This window comes from Bubalus bubalis, chromosome 14 (assembly GCF_019923935.1).
Source record: "Bubalus bubalis isolate 160015118507 breed Murrah chromosome 14, NDDB_SH_1, whole genome shotgun sequence".
Classification (NCBI taxonomy): Eukaryota; Metazoa; Chordata; class Mammalia; order Artiodactyla; family Bovidae; genus Bubalus; species Bubalus bubalis.
In genome coordinates, this window is record NC_059170.1 from 81,321,252 (window position 1) to 81,341,149 (window position 19,898).

General features: G+C 40.4%; 1 protein-coding gene across 14 annotated transcripts in view; it reads right to left on the minus strand.

Annotated features, from left to right (window-relative positions):
• The window catches only part of PLCB4 (phospholipase C beta 4), a 480,542-nt gene that overhangs the window by 84,202 nt on the left and 376,442 nt on the right, over nt 1-19,898 (minus strand). For all 14 annotated transcript variants that reach the window (XM_044928306.2, XM_025264595.3, XM_044928310.2 and 11 more), the window contains 2 exons: nt 16,852-16,942; nt 14,935-15,030 (listed from right to left, as the gene is read on the minus strand). In XM_044928306.2, coding sequence (XP_044784241.1) covers nt 14,935-15,030; nt 16,852-16,942 — 187 coding nt within the window. The remainder of the gene's footprint in view (nt 1-14,934; nt 15,031-16,851; nt 16,943-19,898) is intronic.

The window sequence follows — 19,898 nt, forward strand, 5'->3', positions numbered from 1 at the left end:
AAGTAGCCTTAAGGATGATAAGTGGATCATACTGACCCCTCATTTTAGATGAATGTGTGTATGTTCAAGAAACTTCACATCTCTGACTCATATCATTTATATTGTTTTTCCTTTTTTAAAGACAAACAATGATTTTGCATATTTCTGTTCTTTGTATTTCTATACATTAGAAGGACAATGTTGTGAGGTGCAAAAGGACTTGACCCTGCAGTCAAGGCAATTTGAGATTGAGTCTTAGTGTCATTGCCAACCAGCGGTGGCACCGCATGTAACATATGTTATTTATCTAAGCTTCAGTTTCTTCATCTGAAAAACGAATGTAATAACTGTTTCATTGGTTGCATAAAGATTCGAGGAGGCACTGACGTAAAGCACTCGATCACAGTTGGTACAACAATTGTAGTTGTTGTTATCATTAATATTATTATTATTTTTCTTAATGTATTTCATTATTATATAGCTTTACTGGATTATTATCTAGTAACATGTTTTTGATTATCATCTATGAAAGTTAACCTAAAGTTAAGGGTCAGTTTTTATATAATATTCAGACTTTCAAGGTTTAAAAGTACTTTATTGATCTTTTAAATATTTTTATTGGAGTATAACTGATTTACAATGTTGTGTTAGTTTCAAGTGTACAGTGAAGAGATTCAGTTATACACATATATTTATCCAATCTTTTTCAGTTTCTTTTCTCATGTAGGTTATTAAGAAGAGTGACTAGAGTTTCCTGTGCTATACAGTAGGTGCCTGTTAGTTATCTATTTTATATGTAGTTGTGTGCTAACAGACAGATTCAAGGGATTAGATCTGGTAGGCAGAGTACCTGAAGAACTATGGTGGAGGTTCATGGTATTGTACAAGGCAGTGATCAAGACCATCCCCAAGAAAAAAGAAATGAAAAAAGGCAAAATGGTTGTCTAAGAAGGCCCTACAAATAGCTGAGAAAAGGAGAAATGAAAAGCAAAGGAGAAAAGGAAAGATGTACCCATTTGAATGTGGAGTTCCAAAGAATAGCAAGGAGAGATACGAAAGCCTTCTTCAGTGATCATTGCAACAAATAGAGGAAAACAATAGAATGCAAAAGACTAATTCTGTGCTGGCAAGATGTGGGGTAGAAGGATGTGGGCACTTATCTTTTATGAGAACTCCAAAATAACAACTCGCTGCTGAGCAACCATCAACAGGAGAATGTTGGATCTGACCAAAAAAAGATACCCCACCTCCTTTGTCCAAGGGCAAAGGAGAAGCCCCAGTAAGATTGTAGGAGGGGTGAAACAGCATTTAGAAACAAACACCATACCTGCCAGAGATGCTCAGAGGGTTCAAACAAAACCTTGTGTGCACCAGGACCCAGAGACCCCACAGAGACTGACCAGACCTGTTTGAGTCTCCTGCACAGGTACGAGTCAGCAGTGGCCTGCTTCACGGGCTCTGGGTGCAGCTACCTGGTCACACAGCCTGTGGCATAAGCCCTCTTGGAGGAGGTCGCCATTAACCCCACCATAGAGCAGCAGAGCAGACAACCCACAAACTGCAGAACAATTATACCAAAGAAATCCTTGCGCTGTTAAGAAAGTTCTAGGACCCACAACAGATTTCTCAACCTGGGGATCTGGCAAAGGGACTGAGAAATCCCAGATAATTTGACTTTGGAGGCCAGTGGGATTTGATTATAGAACTTACACAGGACTGGGGAAACAGACCCTTGGAGGGCACAAACAAAACCTTGTGGGCACCAGGATCCAGGAGAAAGGAGCAGTAACTCCACAAGAGACTGACCCAGACTTGCCTGTGAGTGTCCAGGAGTCTCCAGTGGAGGCAGTGGGGTGGCGGTGGCCTGCTGCAGGGTCGAGGGCACTGTGTACGGCTGTGCATGGAGGGGACCTTTTGAAGGAGGCCGCCATTATCTTCATTACCTCCACCATAGTTTGGTCTCAGGTCAAAAAACAAGGAGGGAACAGGGCCTCGCCCATCAACAGAAAATTGGATTAAAGAATTACTGAGCATGGCCCCGCCCATCAGAACAAGACCCAGTTTTCCCCACAGTCAGTCTCTCCCATCAGGAAAATTCCATAAGCCTCTTATCCTTAACCCTCAGAGGGCAGACAGATTGAAAACTACAATCACAGAAAACTAATCAAACTGATCACATGGACCACAGCCTTGTCTAACTCAATGAAACTATAAGCCATGCCCTGTCAGATCAGATCAGTCGCTCAGTTGTGTCCAGCTCTGTGCGACCCCATGAATTGCAGCACACCAGGCCTCCCTGTCCATCACCAACTCCCAGAGTTCACTCAGACTCATGTCCATCGAGTCAGTGATGCCATCCAGCCATCTCATCCTCTGTCGTCCCCTTCTCCTCTTGCCCCCAATCCCTCCCAGCATCAGAGTCTTTTCCAATGAGTCAATTCTTCGCATGAGGTGGCCAAAGTACTGGACTTTCAGCTTTAGCATGATTCCTTCCAAAGAAATCCCAGGGCTGATCTCCTTCAGAATGGACTGGTTGGATCTCCTTGCAGTCCAAGGGACTTTCAAGAGTCTTCTCCAACACCACAGTTCAAAAGCATCAATTCTTTGGCACTCAGCTTTCTTCACAGTCCAACTCTCATATCCATACATGACCACAGGAAAAACCATAGCTTTGACTAGATGAACCTTTGTTGGCAAAGTAATGTCTCTGCTTTTGAATATGCTATCTAGGTTGGTCATAACTTTCCTTCCAAGGAGTAAGTGTCTTTTAATTTCATGGCTGCAGTCACCATCTGTAGTGATTTTGGAGCCCAGAAAAATAAAGTCTGACACTGTTTCCACTGTTTCCCCATCTATTTCCCATGAAGTGATGGGACCGGATGCCATGATCTTCGTTTTCTGAATGTTGAGCTTTAAGCCAACTTTTTCACTCTCCATTTTCACTTTCATCAAGAGGCTTTTGAGTTCCTCTTCATTTTCTGCCATAAGAGTGGTGTCATCTGCATGTCTGAGGTGATTGATATTTCTCCCGGCAATCTTGATTCCAGCTTGTGCTTCTTCTAGCCCAGCGTTTCTCCTGATGTACTCTGCATATAAGTTAAATAAGCAGGGTGACAATATACAGCCTTGATGTACTCCTTTTCCTATTTTGAACCAGTCTGTTGTTCCATGTCCAGTTCTAACTGTTGCTTCCTGACCTGCATACAAATTTCTCAAGAGGCAGATCAGGTGGTCTGGTATTCCCATCTCTTGAAAAATTTTCCACAGTTGATTGTAATCCACACAGTCAAAGGCTTTGGCATAGTCAATAAAGCAGAAATAGATGTTTTTCTGGAACTCTCTTGCTTTTTCCATGATCCAGCGGATGTTGGCAATTTGATCTCTGGTTCCTCTGCTTTTCTAAAACCAGCTTGAACATCAGGAAGTTCACGGTTCACATATTGCTGAAGCCTGGCTTAGAGAATTTTAAGCATTACTTTACTAGCGTGTGAGATGAGTGCAATTGTGCGGTAGTTTGAGCATTCTTTGGCATTGCCTTTCTTTGGGATTGGAATGAAAACTGACCTTTTCCAGTCCTGTGGCCACTGCTGAGTTTTCCAAATGTGCTGGCATATTGAGTGCAGCACTTTCACAGCATCATCTTTCAGGATTTGGAATAGCTCAGCTGGAATTCCATCACCTCCACTAGCTTTGTTCATAGTGATGTTTTGTAAGGCCCACTTGACTTCACATTCCAGGATGTCTGGCTCTAGGTCAGTGATCACACCATCGTGATTATCTGGGTTGTGAAGATCTTTTTTGTACAGTTCTTCTGTGCATTCTTGCCATCTCTTCTTAATATCTTCTGCTTCTGTTAGGTCCATACCATTCCTGTCCTTGATCGAGCCCATCTTTGCATCAAATGTTCCCTTGGTATCTCTGATTTTCTTGAAGATATCTCTAGTCTTTCCCATTCTGTTGTTTTCCTCTATTTCTTTGCATTGATCGCTGAAGAAGGCTTTCTTATCTCTTCTTGCTATTCTTTGGAACTCTGCATTCAGATGCTTATATCTTTCCTTTTCTCCTTTGCTTTTCGCTTCTCTTCTTTTCACAGCTATTTGTAAGGCCTCCCCAGACAGCCATTTTGCTTTTTTGCATTTCTTTCCCATGGGAATGGTCTTGATCCCTGTCTCCTGTACAATGTCATGAACCTCATTCCATAGTTCATCAGGCACTCTATCTATCAGATCTAGGCCCTTAAATCTATTTCTCACTTCCACTCTATAATCATAAGGAATTTGATTTAGGTCATACCTGAATGGCCTAGTGGTTTTCCAGACTTTCTTCAATTTAAGTCTGAATTTGGCAATAAGGAGTTCATGATCTGAGCCACAGTCAGCTCCTGGTCTTGTTTTTGCTGACTGTATAGAGCTTCTCCATCTTTGGCTGCAAAGAATATAATCAATCTGATTTCAGTGTTGACCATCTGGTGATGTCCATGTATACAGTCTTCTCTTGTGTTGTTGGAAGAGGGTGTTTTTTATGACCAGTGCATTTTCTTGGCAAAACTATATTAGTCTTTGCCCTGCTTCATTCCGTATTCCAAGGCCAAATTTGCCTGTTACTCCAGGTGTTTCTTGACTTCCTACTTTTGCATTCCAGTCCCCTATAATGAAAAGGACATCTTTTTTGGGTGTTAGTTCTAGAAGATCTTGTAGGTCTTCATAGAACCGTTCAACTTCAGCTTCTTCAGCATTACTGGTTGGGGTGTAGACTTGGATTACTGTGATATTGAATGGTTTGCCTTGGAAACGAACAGAGATCATTCTGTCATTTTTGAGATTGCATCCAAGTACTGCATTTTGGACTCTTTTGTGACCATGATGGCTACTCCATTTCTTCTGAGGGATTCCTGCCCGCAGTAGTAGATACAATGGTCATCTGAGTTAAATTCACCCATTCCAGTCCATTTTAGTTCGCTGATTCCTAGAATGTCGACATTCACTCTTGCCATCTCTCGTTTGACCACTTTCAATTTGCCTTGATTCTTGGACCTGACATTCCAGGTTCCTATGCAATATTGCTCTTTACAGCATCAGACCTTGCTTCTATCACCAGTCACATCCACAGCTGGGTATTCTTTTTGCTTTGTCTCCATCCCTTCATTCTTTCTGGAGTTATTTCTCCACTGATCTCCAGTAGCACACTGGGAACCTACTGATCTGGGGAGTTTCTCTTTCAGTATTCAACCCCACGTCCAAGGAGCCGTGGCTGCACGTGTGCAGGAGGGCCTAGAGGAGCTTTCCCACGTTGAAGGTCAGGAAGGGCGGCGGTGAGGAGATACTCCTTGTCCAAGGTAAGGAGCAATGGCTGAACTTTGCTGGAGCAGCCGTGAAGAGATACCCCACGCCCAAGTAAGAGAAACCGAAGTAAGATGGTAGGTGTTGCAAGAGGGCATCAGAGGGCAAACACACTGAAACCATACTCACAGAAAACTAGTCAATCTAATCACACTCGGACCACAGCCTTGTCTAACTGAATGAAACTAAGCTATGCCCGTGGGGCAACCCAAGACGGGAGGGTCATGGTGGAGAGATCTGACAGAATGTGGTCCACTGGAGAAGGGAATGGCAAACCACTTCAGTATTCTTGCCTTGAGAACCCCATGAACAGTATGAAAAGGCCATGCCTTGTAGGGCCACCCAAAACGGATGAGTCATGGTGGAGAGTTCTGACAAAACGTGGTCCAGTGGAGAAAACAATGGCAAACCACTTCAGTATTCTTGCCTTGAGAACCCCAAGAACACTATAAAAAGGCAAAATGATAGGACACTGAAAGATGAACTCCCCAGGTCGGTAGGTGCCCAATATGCTACTGGAGAAAAGTGGAGAAATAACACCAGAAAGAATGAAGAGACAAAGCCAAAGAGAAAACAATGCACAGTTATGGATGTGGCTGGTGATGGAAGTAAAGTCCAATGCCGTAAAGAGCAATATTGCATAGGAACCTGGAATCTTAGGTTCATGGATCAAGGCAAATTGGGAGTGGTCAAACAGGAGATGTCAAGAGTGAATGTCGACATTCATTTACGAATTAGTGAACTAAAATGGACTGCAATTTTTAATTTAATTTTAATTTAATTCAGATGACCATTATATCTATTGCTGTGGGCAAGAATCCCTTAGAAGAAATGGAGTAGCCCTCATAGTCAACAAAAGAGTCCAAAATGCCAGTACTTGGATGCAATCTCAAAAATGACAGAGTGATCTCTGTTTGTTTCCAAGGCAAGCCATTCAATATCATGGTAATCCAAGTCTATGCCCCAATCACTAATGCCGAAGAAGTTGAAGTTGAATGGTTCTATGAAGACCTACAAGACATTCTAGAACTAACTCCCCCAAAAGATGTCCTTTTCATTATAGGGGACTGGAATGCAAAAGTAGGAAGTCAAGAGATACCTGGAGTAACAGGCAAATTTGGCCTTGGAGTACAGAAAGAAGCAGGGCAAAGGCTAACACAGTTTTGCCAAGAGAATGCACTGGTCATAGCAAACACCCTCTTCCAACAACACAAGAGAAGACTAAACCATGCACATTACCAGACAGTCAATATCGAAATCAGATTGATTATATTCTTTGCAACCAAAGATGGAGAAGCTCTATACAGTAAGCAAAAACAAGATCAGGAGGTGACTGTGGCTCAGATCATGAACTCCTTATTGCCAAATTCAGACTTAAATTGAAGAAAGTCAGGAAAACCACTAGACCATTCAGGTATGACCTAAATCAAATCCCTTATGATTATACAGTGGAAGTGAGAAATAGATTAAAGGGATTAGATCTCACAGCGTGCTTGAAGAACTATGGATGGAGGTTTGTGACACTGTATAGGAGGCAGTGATCAAAACCATTCCCAAGAAAGTGAAGTCACTCAGTCGTGTCCGACTCTGTGCGACCCCGTCTTCCCCCATCCCTGGGGTTCTCCAGGCAAGAATATTGGAGTGAGTTGCCATTTCCTTCTCCAATGCATGAAAGTGAAAAGTGAAAGTGAAGTCACTCAGTTATGTCCGACTCTTAGCGACCTGATGGACTACAGCCTACCAGGCTCCTCCATCCATAGAATTTTCCAGGCATGAGTACTGGAGTGGGGTGCCATTCCCAAGAAAAGGAAATACAATAAAGGCAAAATGCTTGTCTGAGCAGGCCTTAAAAATAGCTGAGAAAAGAAGAGAAGCTAAAGGCAAAGGAAAAAAGGAAAGGTATACTCGTTTGATTGCATAGTTCTAAAGAATAGCAAGGAGAGATAAAAGCGTTCCTCAGCAATCAATGCAAAGAAATAGAGGAAAACAACAGAATGGGAGAGGCTAGAGATCTCTTCAAGAAAATTCGAGATACCAAAGGAACATTTCAAGCAAAGATGGGCACAATAAAGGACAGAAATGGTATGGACCTAACAGAAGCAGAAGATATTAAGAAGAGGGGCAAGAATACACAGAAGAGCTATACAAAAAAGATCTTCATGACCCAGATAACCATGATGGTGTGATCACTTACCTAGAGCCAGACATACTAGAAGCAAAGTCAAGTGGGCTTTAGGAAGCATCACTGTGAACAAAGCTAGTGGAGGTGATGGAATTCCAGTTGAGCTATTTCAGATCCTAAAAGATGATGCTGTGAAAATGTTGCACTCAATATGCCAGCAAATTTGGAAAACACAGCAGTGGCCACAGGACTGAAAATGTCAGTTTTCTTTCTTTTTTTTTTTTTACTGAAAAATCTTTCTATTTATTCATTTATTTTTTAATATAAATTTGTTTGTTTTAATTGGAGGCTAATTACTTTACAATATTGTATTGGTTTTGCCATACATCAACATGAATCTGCCACAGGTGTACATGTGTTCCCCATCCTGAATCACCCTCTGACTCCCCTCCCCGTACCATCCCTCTGGGTCATCCCAGTGCACCAGCCCCAAGCATCCTATATCATGCATTGAACCTGGACTGGTGATTAGTTTCATATATGATATACATGTTTCAATGCCATTCTCCCAAATCATCCCACCCTCTCCCTCTCACACAGAGTCCAAAAGACTGTTCTATACATCTGTGTCTCTTTTGCTCTCTTGCATACAGGGTTATCATTACCATCTTTCTAAATTCCATATATATGCATTAGTATACTGTATTGGTGTTTTTCTTTCTGGCTTACTTCACTCTGTATAATAGGCTCCAGTTTCATCCACCTCATTAGAACTGATTCAAATGTATTCTTTTTAATGGCTGAGTAATACTCCATTGTGTATATGTACCACAGCTTTCTTATCCATTCGTCTGCTAATGGGCATCTAGGTTGCTTCCATATCCTGGCTATTATAAACAGTGCTGTGATGAACAATGGGGTACACGTGTCTCTTTCCCTTCTGGTTTCCTCGGTGTATATGACCAGTAGTGGGATTGCTGGGTTGTATGGCAGTTCTATTTCCAGTTTTTTAAGGAATCTCCACACTGTTCTCCATAGTGGCTGTACTAGTTTGCATTCCCACCAACAGTGTAAGAGGGTTCTCTTTCCTCACCAGCATTTATTGCTTGTAGACTTTTGGATAGCAGCCATTCTGACTGGCGTGAAATGGTACCTCACTGTGGTTTTGATTTGCATTTATTTGATAATGAGTGATGTTGAGCATCTTTTCATGTGTTTGTTAGCCATCTGTATGTCTTCTTTGGATAAATGTCTGTTTAGTTCTTTGGCCCATTTTTTGATTGGGTCGTTTATTTTTCTGGAATTGAGCTGCAGGAGTTGCTTGAATATTTTTGAGATTAGTACTTTGTCAGTTGCTTCATTTGCTATTATTTTCTCCCATTCTGAAGGCTGTCTTTTCACCTTGCTTATAATTTCCTTTGTTGTGCAGAAGCTTTTAAGTTTAATTAGGTCCCATTTGTTTATTTTTGCTTTTATTTCCAATATTCTGGGAGGTGGATTATAGAGGATCCTGCTGTGATTTATGTCGGAGAGTGTTTTGCCTATGTTCTCCTCTAGGAGTTTTATAGTTTCTGGTCTACATTTAGATCTTTAATCCATTTTGAGTTTATTTTTGTGTATGATGTTAGAAATTGTTCTAGTTTCATTCTTTTACAAGTGGTTGACCAGTTTTCCCAGCACCACTTGTTAAAGAGATTATCTTTTCTCCACTGTATATTCTTGCCTCCTTTGTCAAAGATAAGGTGTCCATAGGTGTGTGGATTTATCTCTGGGCTTTCTATTTTGCTCCATTGATCTATATTTCTGTCTTTGTGCCAGTACCATACTGTCTTGATGACTGTGGCTTTGTAGTAGAGCCTGAAGTCAGGCAGGTTGATTCCTCCAGTTCCATTCTTCTTTCTCAAGATTGCTTTAGCTATTTGAGGTTTTTTGTATTTCCATACAAGTTGTGAAATTATTTTTTCTAGCTCTGTGAAAAATACCTTTGGTAGCTTGATAGGGATTGCATTGAATCTATAGATTGCTTTGAGTAGTATACTCATTTTCACTATATTGATTCTTCTGATGCATGAACATGGAATATTTGTCCATCTATTAGTGTCCTCTTTGATTTCTTTCACCAGTGTTTTATAGTTTTCTATATATAGGTCTTTAGTTTCTTTAGGTAAATATAATCCTAAGTATTTTATTATTTTCGTTGCAATGGTGAATGGAATTGTTTCCTTAATTTCTCTATTTTCTCATTATTAGTGTATAGGAATGCAAGGGATTTCTGTGTGTTGATTTTATATCCTGCAACTTTACTATTTTCACTGATTAGCTCTAGTAATTTTCTGGTGGAGTCTTTAGGGTTTTCTATGTAGAGGATCATATCATCTGCAAAAAGTGAGTTTTACTTCTTCTTTTCCAATTTGGATTCCTTTTATTTCTTTTTCTGCTCTGATTGCTGTGGCCAAAACTTCTAAAACTATGTTGAATAGTAATGGTGAAAGTGGGCACCCTTGTCTTGTTCCTGACTTTAGGGGAAATGCTTTCAATTTTTCACCATAATGTTAATTATGTTTGCTGTGGGTTTCTCATATATAGCTTTTAATTTTATTTTATTTTTAAACTTCATATATAGCTTTTATTATGTTGAGGTATGTTCCTTCTATTCCTGCTTTCTGGAGGATTTTTACCATAAATGGATGTTGACTTTTGTCAAAGGCTTTCTCTGCATCTATTGAGATAATCATATGGCTTTTATTTTTCAATTTGTTAATGTGGTGTATTACATTGATTGATTTGCGGATATTGAAGAATCCTTGCATCCCTGGGATAAAGCCCACTTGGTCATGGTGTATGATCTTTTTAATGTATTGTTGGATTCTGATTGCTAGAATTTTGTTATGGATTTTTGCATCTATGTACATCAGTGTTATTGGCCTGTAGTTTTCTTTTTTTGTGGCATCTTTGTCAGGTTTTGGTATTAGGGTGATGGTGGCCTCATAGAATGAGTTTGGAAGTTTACCTTCCTCTGCAATTTTCTGGAAGAGTCTGAGTAGGATAGGTGTTAGCTCTTCTCTAAATTTTTGGTAGAATTCAGCTGTGAAGCCATTTGGACCCGGGCTTTTGTTTGCTGGAAGATTTCTGATTACAGTTTCAATTTCTGTGCATGTGATTGGTCTGTTAAGATTTTCTATTTCTTCATGGTTCAGTTTTGGAAAGTTGTACTTTTCTAAGAATTTGTCCACTTCTTCCAAATTTTCCATTTTATTGGCATATAATTGCTGATAGTAGTCTTATGATCCTTTGTATTTCTGTGTTGTCTGTTGTGATCTCTCCATTTTCATATCTAATTTTATTGATTTGATTTTTCTCCCTTTGTTTCTTGATGAGTCTGGCTAATGGTTTGTAAATTTTATTTATCCTTTCAAAGAACCAGCTTTTGGCTTTGTTGATTTTTGCTATGGTCTCTTTTGTTTCTTTTGCATTTATTTCTGCCCTGATTTTTAAGATTTCTTTCCTTCTATTAACCCTGGGGGTCCTTAATTTCTTCCTTTTCTAGTTGTTTTAGGTGTAGAGTTAGGTTATTTATTTGACTTTTTTCTTATTTCTTGAGGTATGCCTGTATTGCTATGAACCTTTCCCTTAGCACTGCTTTTAAAGTGTCCCACAGGTTTTGGGTTGTTGTGTTTTCATTTTCATTTGTTTCTATGCATATTTTGATTTCTTTTTTGATTTCTTCTGTGATTTGTTGGTTATTCAGCCGTGTGTTGTTCAGCCTCCATATGTTGGAATTTTTAATAGTTTTTCTAAAATGTCAGTTTTCATTCAAATCCCAAAGAAGAGCAATACCAAAGAATGTTTAAACTACTGCACGATTACACTCATCTCACATGCTAGCTAAGTAATGCTAAAAATTCTCCAAGCCAGACTTCAACCTCCCTAGTAGCTCAGTAGGTAAAGAATGTGCCTGCTATGCAGGAGACCCAGGTTCAATTCGTGGGTCAGGGAAATCTCCTGGAGAAGGAAATGGAAACCAACTCAAGTATTCTTGCCTAGAGAATCCCAAGGACAGAGGAGACTGGCAGGCTACTGTCCATGGGGTCACAAGAGTTGGACACACCTTAGCAAATAAACCACCACCATCATCAGGCTTCAGTAGTATGTGAACCATGAACTTCAAGATGTTCAAGCTGGATTTAGAAAAGGCAGAGGAACCAGAGATCAAATTGACAACATCATTAGCTCACAGGAAAAGCAAGAGAGTTCCAGAAAAACTGGTTTTTTGAGTACACCAAATTCTTTGACTGTATAGATCACAACAAACTGTGGAAAATCCTTAAAGGGATGGGAATACCAGACCACTTTACCAGTCAGGCAGTCACCAGACCGCCTCGTGAGAAAACTTTATGCAGGTAAAGAAGCAACAGTTAGAACCAGACATGGAACAACCGACTGGTTTCAGACTGGTTTCCAAATTGGGAAAGGAGTATATCAAGGCTGTATATTGTCACCCTGCTTATTTAACTTATATGCAGAGTACATCATGCAAAATGCCAGGGTAGATGAAACACAAGCTGGAATCAAGGTTGCTGGGAGAATTATCAATAGCCTCAGATACGCAGATGACATCACCCTTATGACAGAAAGTGAAGAGGAACTAAAGAGCCTCTCGATGAAAGTAAAAGAAGAGAGTGGAAAAGATGGCTTAAAACTAAACTTTCAGAAAACTAAGATCATGCCATCCAGTGCCTTCACTCCATGGTAAATAGATGGAGAAACAATGGAAAGAGTGACAGACTTTATTTTGGGGGGCTCCAAAAATCACTGCAGATGTTGATTGTAGCCATGAAATTAAAAGACACTTGCTCCTTGGAAGAAAAGGAGCAATGTCTATGACAAACATAGACAGCATATTAAAAGGCAGAGACATTACTTTGCCAACAAAGGTCCATCTAGTCAAAGCTATGGTTTCTCCAGTAGTCAAGTATGGATGTGAGAGTTGGACTATAAAGAAAGCTGAGCACCGAAGAATTGATGCTCTTGAGGTGTGGTGTTGCAGAAGACTCTTTAGAGTCCCTTGGATTGCGAGGAGATCCAACAAGTCCCTCCTAAAGGAAATCAGTCCTGATTATTCATTGGAAGGACTGATGCTGAAGCAGAAACTCCAATACTTTGGCCACTTGATGTGAAGAACTGACTTATTGGAAAAGACCCTGATGCTGGGAAAGATTAAAGGCGGGAGGAGAAGGGATGACAGAGGATGAGGTGGTTGGATGGCATGACCAACTCGATGGACATGAGTTTGAGCAAGCTCCAGGAGTTGGTGATGGACAGAGAAACCTGGCAGGCTGCAGTCCATGGGGTCGCAAAGAGTCAGACATAACAGAGCGACTGAACTGAACTGAACTGAACTGAGTTGTGTGTTTATGTTGATCCTAATCTCTTAATTTATCCCTTCCCCTGACATTTCCCCTTTGGTAACCATAAGTTTGATTTCAAGATCTGTGTTTTGTTTTTGTTTTGTAAATAAGTTCATTTGTATCATTTTTTATTGATTTGTTTAAATACATTCCTTTTAAGATTTTATTTTTAAATCTTGTTCAGGTTTATGATTTGTAAAAAGTGTGAAATAAAATAATAGGCAATGTGGCAGACTGCATTTTCCAAAGACAGCTGCAATAGTATCAGTTTCCCTCTGACTCTTCTGCAATGTAATCTAGTTACTCACTCACCCACCAGAATGTGGGTGGGCCTGGACTAAGAGTGTGCTAATGAATAAAACACAGGGGAAGCAATGATATGCCATTCCCAAGCACAGCTTTTAAATTGTTTAGCTGCTTCTGTTTTCTGCCCTTTGGAACACGAGCTCTCAGGCCATTTCATCAAGGAGGTTGGCCACCGTGCTATGAGAAGCCCACACCACAGAGAAAGGCCTCATAGGGTGCCTGTGTCAACAGATCCAACCGAGCTGTCACAGCCAGCCAATGCCAACCACCAGCTCAGACTGAGCCATCAGGCGCTGGCTCAGGGGACCTTCAGATGACTCTTGATGTCGTCTGCCGGCAACCACATGAGAAACTAAAGGGAAAGCCCCCATCCTGAGCCCAAGTGACCCACAGAACCAGAAGAGACAGCAGTAAAGTGTTTTGGGGTGGTTTGTTGCACAGTAAGAGATGACCATAACGGGCACTGATTAAATACCGTCAGCTAACTCCAGCCTCCCTGCTATTCATATAAAACCTATGAAAGTAAGTCATGTTCCCATGGTTTGGACATGCAACACAAATCACTTATGAAGTGTCCTCCATCGTCAGGAATCTTTTTTAGTGGCTGTGAGTATGATTAGTTGGTTCTCACAGCTTTTAGGTTTTTATCTATAATGTCAAACTTTCCTAAAATCTACTCTTCTATTTCAGATATTTATATAAAAAACAGAGTTTCTATAAGCGTTTCTAAATTATTTTGCTCAAAAGCGCTAAACTCAAAGCTCTAATCAACAGACACACAGTGCATACACAAGCTATTCTGTTAATCAATTTTCATGTCATTTGTTAATCAATCCTCATGCTACATAACAAATAATTTTCTAACAACATTCACAATCTTCCAAATGACCTATTTAAAACCAAAGGTTATGGTTGTGGCTATACGGCCAAAGTAAAATAGAAGGTAATAGCAAATATTGAAATATTTTGAGCAAAGCTGCCTTTGCAAAAATTATTCTGTCTACTAGAATATAGCTTATTGTACTGAGATGGTGATTTGAAGGAATTTGAACTTGAAAGTTTGATTCTGACTTTGAGTTTCTAATTCACTATCAGATCAGATCAGTCGCTCAGTCGTGTCCAACTCTTTGTGACCCCATGAATTGCAGCACACCAGGCCTCACTGTCCATCACCAACTCCCGGAGTTCACTGAGACTCACATCCATCGAGTCAGTGATGCCATCCAGCCATCTCATCCTCTGTCGTCCCCTTCTCCTCCTGCCCCCAATCCCTCCCAGCATCAGAGTCTTTTCCAATGAGACAACTCTTCACATGAGGTGGCCAAAGTACTATATGTGCACACAAACCAAGCATTTACTGAGGGTCCCTATCCATGTTCCTTCCCTTTTAACTCGCCTGAATGGCTGTCATGAGTAACAACACTGATGTTCATGTTTTGCTGATAGAAAAGGACTAAAAAATGTTCTTTTTATTCTAAGCCCTGTCTTCAATAGCAAGTGCTTCAAGGATTCTCTGACTGTTAGTTTCTGCTGAACAGCTGAAGGCATAGCAGAAAAGGAGATGACTAAGCTACTAAAATCTAGTGTGTAGGGAAATCCTAAGCCATACTATTTGGAAAAGTACTCCTAAATACCAGAAGATTAAGGATGGTGCAGGTACCTACAAGAAATTAAAATGTCACATAATATAAAAGGGTCCATGAGACAAATTTAGGTTTTCCTTATTTTAAAAAATTATGTTTGTGAGGTGTAAATTAAAAAAAAAAAAAGAACAACTCACCACTTTCTATTTCCTCTTCATTGTCATCCTCTAAGATGTTTACTGGGGCAGCGGATTCTCCTGCTTCCATCATGCTTTTCAAAGCTTCAAGCTGTTCTGTTATTAAAATAAACAAGGAGATGGAGACAAGGGTTAAGTCACTTATAAAACTGGCTTAAAGATGGACATAAAGAAGGATGAAAAGGGAAGAGAAACCTATTGTCCAGGCTCCCAAGGCTCAGCCATGGCCACAGCCTTTCCAGTCCTGGTGGCCTTGACTCCCGAAGGCATGTCCAACTATGCCATAGTTGGAACATAGTTGGAATATAGGGGAAATGCCCCATATCCTGGTCACCAGGCTGCAAAGTCACAGCTCAGTCCCTCAGAAGGCTCTGAGGCTTGATACAAAACCCAGAATTTGTAGCATATGGCACAGACCATGGTTCATGGCAACTACGGTTAAGTGACATAAGAGAAACTGGAAAACTTCAGGAAAAAAATATTTGCAATTGATACAATCCAGTTATTATCCTAATGTATAAAAACCCTCAAAAGTCAATGAGATAGACACATGAAATAATTTTTAAATTGGGGAAATATAGGAGGGCAAATCATAAATAATAAAAAGAAACTAGTCATCAAAGATATACAATTAAAAAATTAAAGTATTATTTTTCTTTTATTAGTGGTGAACACATATAAAAGATGCCCAATAGCCAGCATTAAAAATATTGCTGGGAAACAGGTGTTCTTCATATATTATAGTGGACGTATAAACTTTTCTGAAAGACAGTACAATAAGATACATCAGGATAAAAAATGTACACATGCTTTGGCCAATCAACTCTAACTGTACCAAGTGATTCCAAGGAGAAAGCTGCATAAATGCATGAAATTAACATCCAAGCATGTTCACCATTGTTTTCATAGCAGTGAAAATCTATCACCTAGGGACTGGTTAAATTACACTATATTCCACATAATAAATGCTATATAGTGTTTCATACACTAGAATTTTAAAAAAGTTTTATACATTAGAATTAAAATTAGTATACAGATTTCTATCTCACTGGATAAAAGAATACTTAATTGCTTGAATTAAAACTGACCAACAGTTAGTATATTTAATATGATCCCAACTTTGCTAAAAATGTGTGCATATATCAAAAAGTACATGTGTATATATGTGTCTACAGTACATGTATATATGTGTAAAATATATAATTTAGTAGTTTTCTTATTTTATTATATGTAAAATATACAATTTAGTAGTTTTCTTATTTTATTATATTTTTCTTTGTTGTTTTCATTGTCCTAAGGCATTATTGGTATTGCAGTGGAGTTAATATAATTTCAAAATTTTAGTTTAGAATATCCAAGGAAAAGCCACAATGCAATCATACCAATTTTTGATGTTATTCCTTCACTGAACTAAGAGATTTGATGGAAGAACATACTTGCAAAGAAAATGTTTTCAGAAAACAGAGGGGGCAATATCTAAATAAAACCACCTCTGTCTGCCTGTCTGTCTCATTCACATCTACATTCTCATATTACCTACAACCCTGTTAAGTACGTATCACTGCAAAGGGTAACTTTTAAAGAGGACTTTAAAGTGTATGAATTGATCAAGTGCTAGCTGCTTTATCTGGATAAATTCTAAACTGCTTTTTTCGCTTTCCCCTCATCTTTCTTGAGGATTCCTCCAAATGCTGATCTATAAATATACAAATAGGTTTTCCCATTGCAAGAATGGGTTGATGTAGAAACTAAACTTGAGTGGAAATGTGGCAACTTTGTTCTGAACAATATATAGACCATTAGACCCACTTCCTCCCCAATCAGTGGTTTTAATGTATGTTTCATTCGAGATTGCTGAAATGTCTAAAGATGCAACGTATGTATGCCTTCTGTCATCGATGAGTGTATTTGACTTACTTTTTTCAACCTCAGGTTTCAGTCGTTTGTTTTTGATGAGTATTTTTCTTTTGAGGTCATTCGGGGACGGCAAGGGTCTGCCTGGTTCCAGCTAGAGACAAACAGAAAAGGCTGATTGATGATAGTTTTACTTCTTCATTCTCTGTTCCAGACCAAAATGAGCAGAAGGCCTGTGAGTTACACAACCAACATCCAGTAGATGGCAGTCAGCACAGCCTTATACTTTCACTGTTCACCCCAAACTAGCCCATGCTTCGCCTTAAGCTAAAGCTGCAAACTTGGCACCAGAAAGGACTCTCAAGGTTTGCAGAGCTGCTCTGCTCTCCCCAGGGAGTGGGCTCCAACCTGCAGTGGTCTCAGGGAACGGGATCCAGCTCGACCCTAGGCCTTGACCCTCTTTAAGTATCTGGTAAAGTAACAGGGGTCATGGGGCTGGCTGGTGTTGCTAAGTGTAGTGTTGGGCTGTACCACAAGCTGGTCTGCTCAGTAGAGTGATCTACCCTCAAAGCTCAGGACTGTGGCTTTGTGGGTTCAATAAGAGAATCAAGAAGGAAGTGGTCCTAATGATTGAAAAATGACATCTACTATGGTTTCATTTGCTTAGATTGATATCTTCAAAGGAGATGTCCCTTTATTTGATGACCTCTGATCACAAGCTGGAATCAAGATTGCTGGGGAAAATATCAATAACCTTATAGCAGAAAGCAAAGAGGAACTAAAGAGCCTCTTGATAAAGCTGAAAGAAGAGAGTGAAAAAGCTGGCTTAAAACTTCACATTCAAATAACTAAGATCATGACATCCAGTCCTATCACTTCCTGGAAAATAGACGGGGACAAAGTAGAAATGGTGGCAGTTTTTATTTTCTTGGGCTCCAAAGTCACTGGAGATGCTGACTGCAGCCATGAAATTAAAAGACGCTTGCTCCTTGGAAAGAAAGCTATCACAAACCTAGACAGCATATTGGAAAGCAAAGACATCACTTTGCCAACAAAGGTCCGTATAGTCAAAGCTATGGCTTTTCCAGTAGTCGTGTATGGATGTGAGAGTAGGACCAAAAAGAAAGTTGACCAAGGAAGAATGAATACTTTTGAATTGTGGGGTTGGAAAACTCTTGAGAGTCCCTTGGACCGAAAGGAAATCAAACCAGTCCATCCTAAAGGAAATCAACCCTGAATATTTACTGGAAGGACTGATGCTGAAGCTGAAGCTCCAACACTTTGGCCAGGTGATACAAAGAGCTGACTCACTGGAAAAGACCCTAATGCTGGGAAAGACTGAGGAGAAAGGGGCAACAGAGCATGAGATGCTTGGATGGCATCATTGACTCAATGGACATGAGCAAATTCCGGGAGAAAGTGAAGGTCATGTGCTGCCATCCATGGGGTTGCAAAGAGTCAAACATGACGTAGCAACTAAACAACAACTGATCCATGGAACTGTGTCTTACCCATCCCCATCCGCTCTCCATTCCCCTACCATCTATCTATACAACTACCTATCCTTCCACATGTCCATTCATTTTCCAAACTAATTTTTATACTATTTATACATGCAAGGCACTGTGCCGTCCAACATCCATTCTGTCTCAAATGAAACCCTTGGCTGAAATTCTGCTTCCTTTCAGAAGCCTGCTGTAACTGGTTCACTCCTAGTGATCCCTCTTACACTTGGATATTGGCAATAAATATTCAACACATAATAGTCCATCTTCTTTTTCAGTTATGGTTTTACATTGGTATTCTGTGGTCTGCTCCCAGGACTGAAAGTTTTGAAGTTCAGATCTTAGTCTCATTTATATTACAGACTTCCCATAACCTTTCATGTATGTGCACATCACTTCACAAAAAATGCAGAGACCTTTCTGTAAAAGCAAGCACCTTAGCCTAACAAAGGAAATAAAATACTCAAAGGACCAAGGTAAAAACTAAAATAAATCAGGCTGTTTCTTAGTTTAGATTCCCTTAGAATCAGTCTGAGACAAAGATGAAAGCACCAGTCATTTATTTGGGAGGTAGCTCCAGGGAATCCCAAAAGAGGAGGAGAAGGGTGAGAACAAGAAGATGGCCAGCCCATCAGGGGAGTGTTATCAAGCCCTGCATGTGGGAACGGGATCCCCTTGTGGAACCTGGGGGGCAGTGGGGACCAGGTGCTCAGTCAAACCTCCTGAGGAGTGGTGAAGCACGGGGTAGAGGTGGTGATTCTCTGGCACCTCTGGCTTGACGATCGCATGTGGGCAGGGCTCCAGGGACCGGAGCACCCCCTGAGCCAGCAGCGGCAGGGGCGACAGGTGGACATTAGGCCACTAAGCGGGGAAGTGGGAAGCACTGCAGGCTGTGGATGGGGCGCCGGCAGCCATAGCTTCAGCAGATGGTAAATATCCTTGTATAGTTTTTTCAATTCCCACAGATGTACTTCTACAAAACTCATTGTTAAACCACCTGATGTGTTCCCAGGGAGCAGATGTCAGTCATGGTGATGTTCGATTGCTGCCTATTGTTACCGTGTTTGGGGCAATAGTGGGGCAAAACACTTCATTACTATCGAGTATTTCGTACTTTCACTCCAGGAGTTTCTTGTTACTCCCAACATCTTGTGACAGTGACCCTTAACCACTTGGGAGGTGTGGATCTTTGTAAAAATCTGATGAACTCTCTTGAATGACTGTATACAAAAAAACAAGCTGCATGTAATTAGAATGAGCTTACAGACCCTGCAAAGCCTATCTATGGGGCACAGGATACAAGTTCTTTGCCTGATGAAGGAATTAGCAGGTTTAACAAATGAAGCTAGAAAATGGGCGTATAACATTGCCCAAGAGTTTGATTTGGACTTGGGAGCTTGAACTTCAGGCTCCTGTGACTTGATCCAGGGAACTTTCCATAGCAACAGGCTCCCGTGAGTGCTGACCCCTGGGTACACATTTGATTTACCTGGAGAGCATTTAAAAAAACACCATGCATAATCTGCTGACTTGAATCAATCTGCTGACTTGAATCAATCTGCTGACTTGAATCAATCTCTGAATGGGGCTATGGCAGAGGTATGT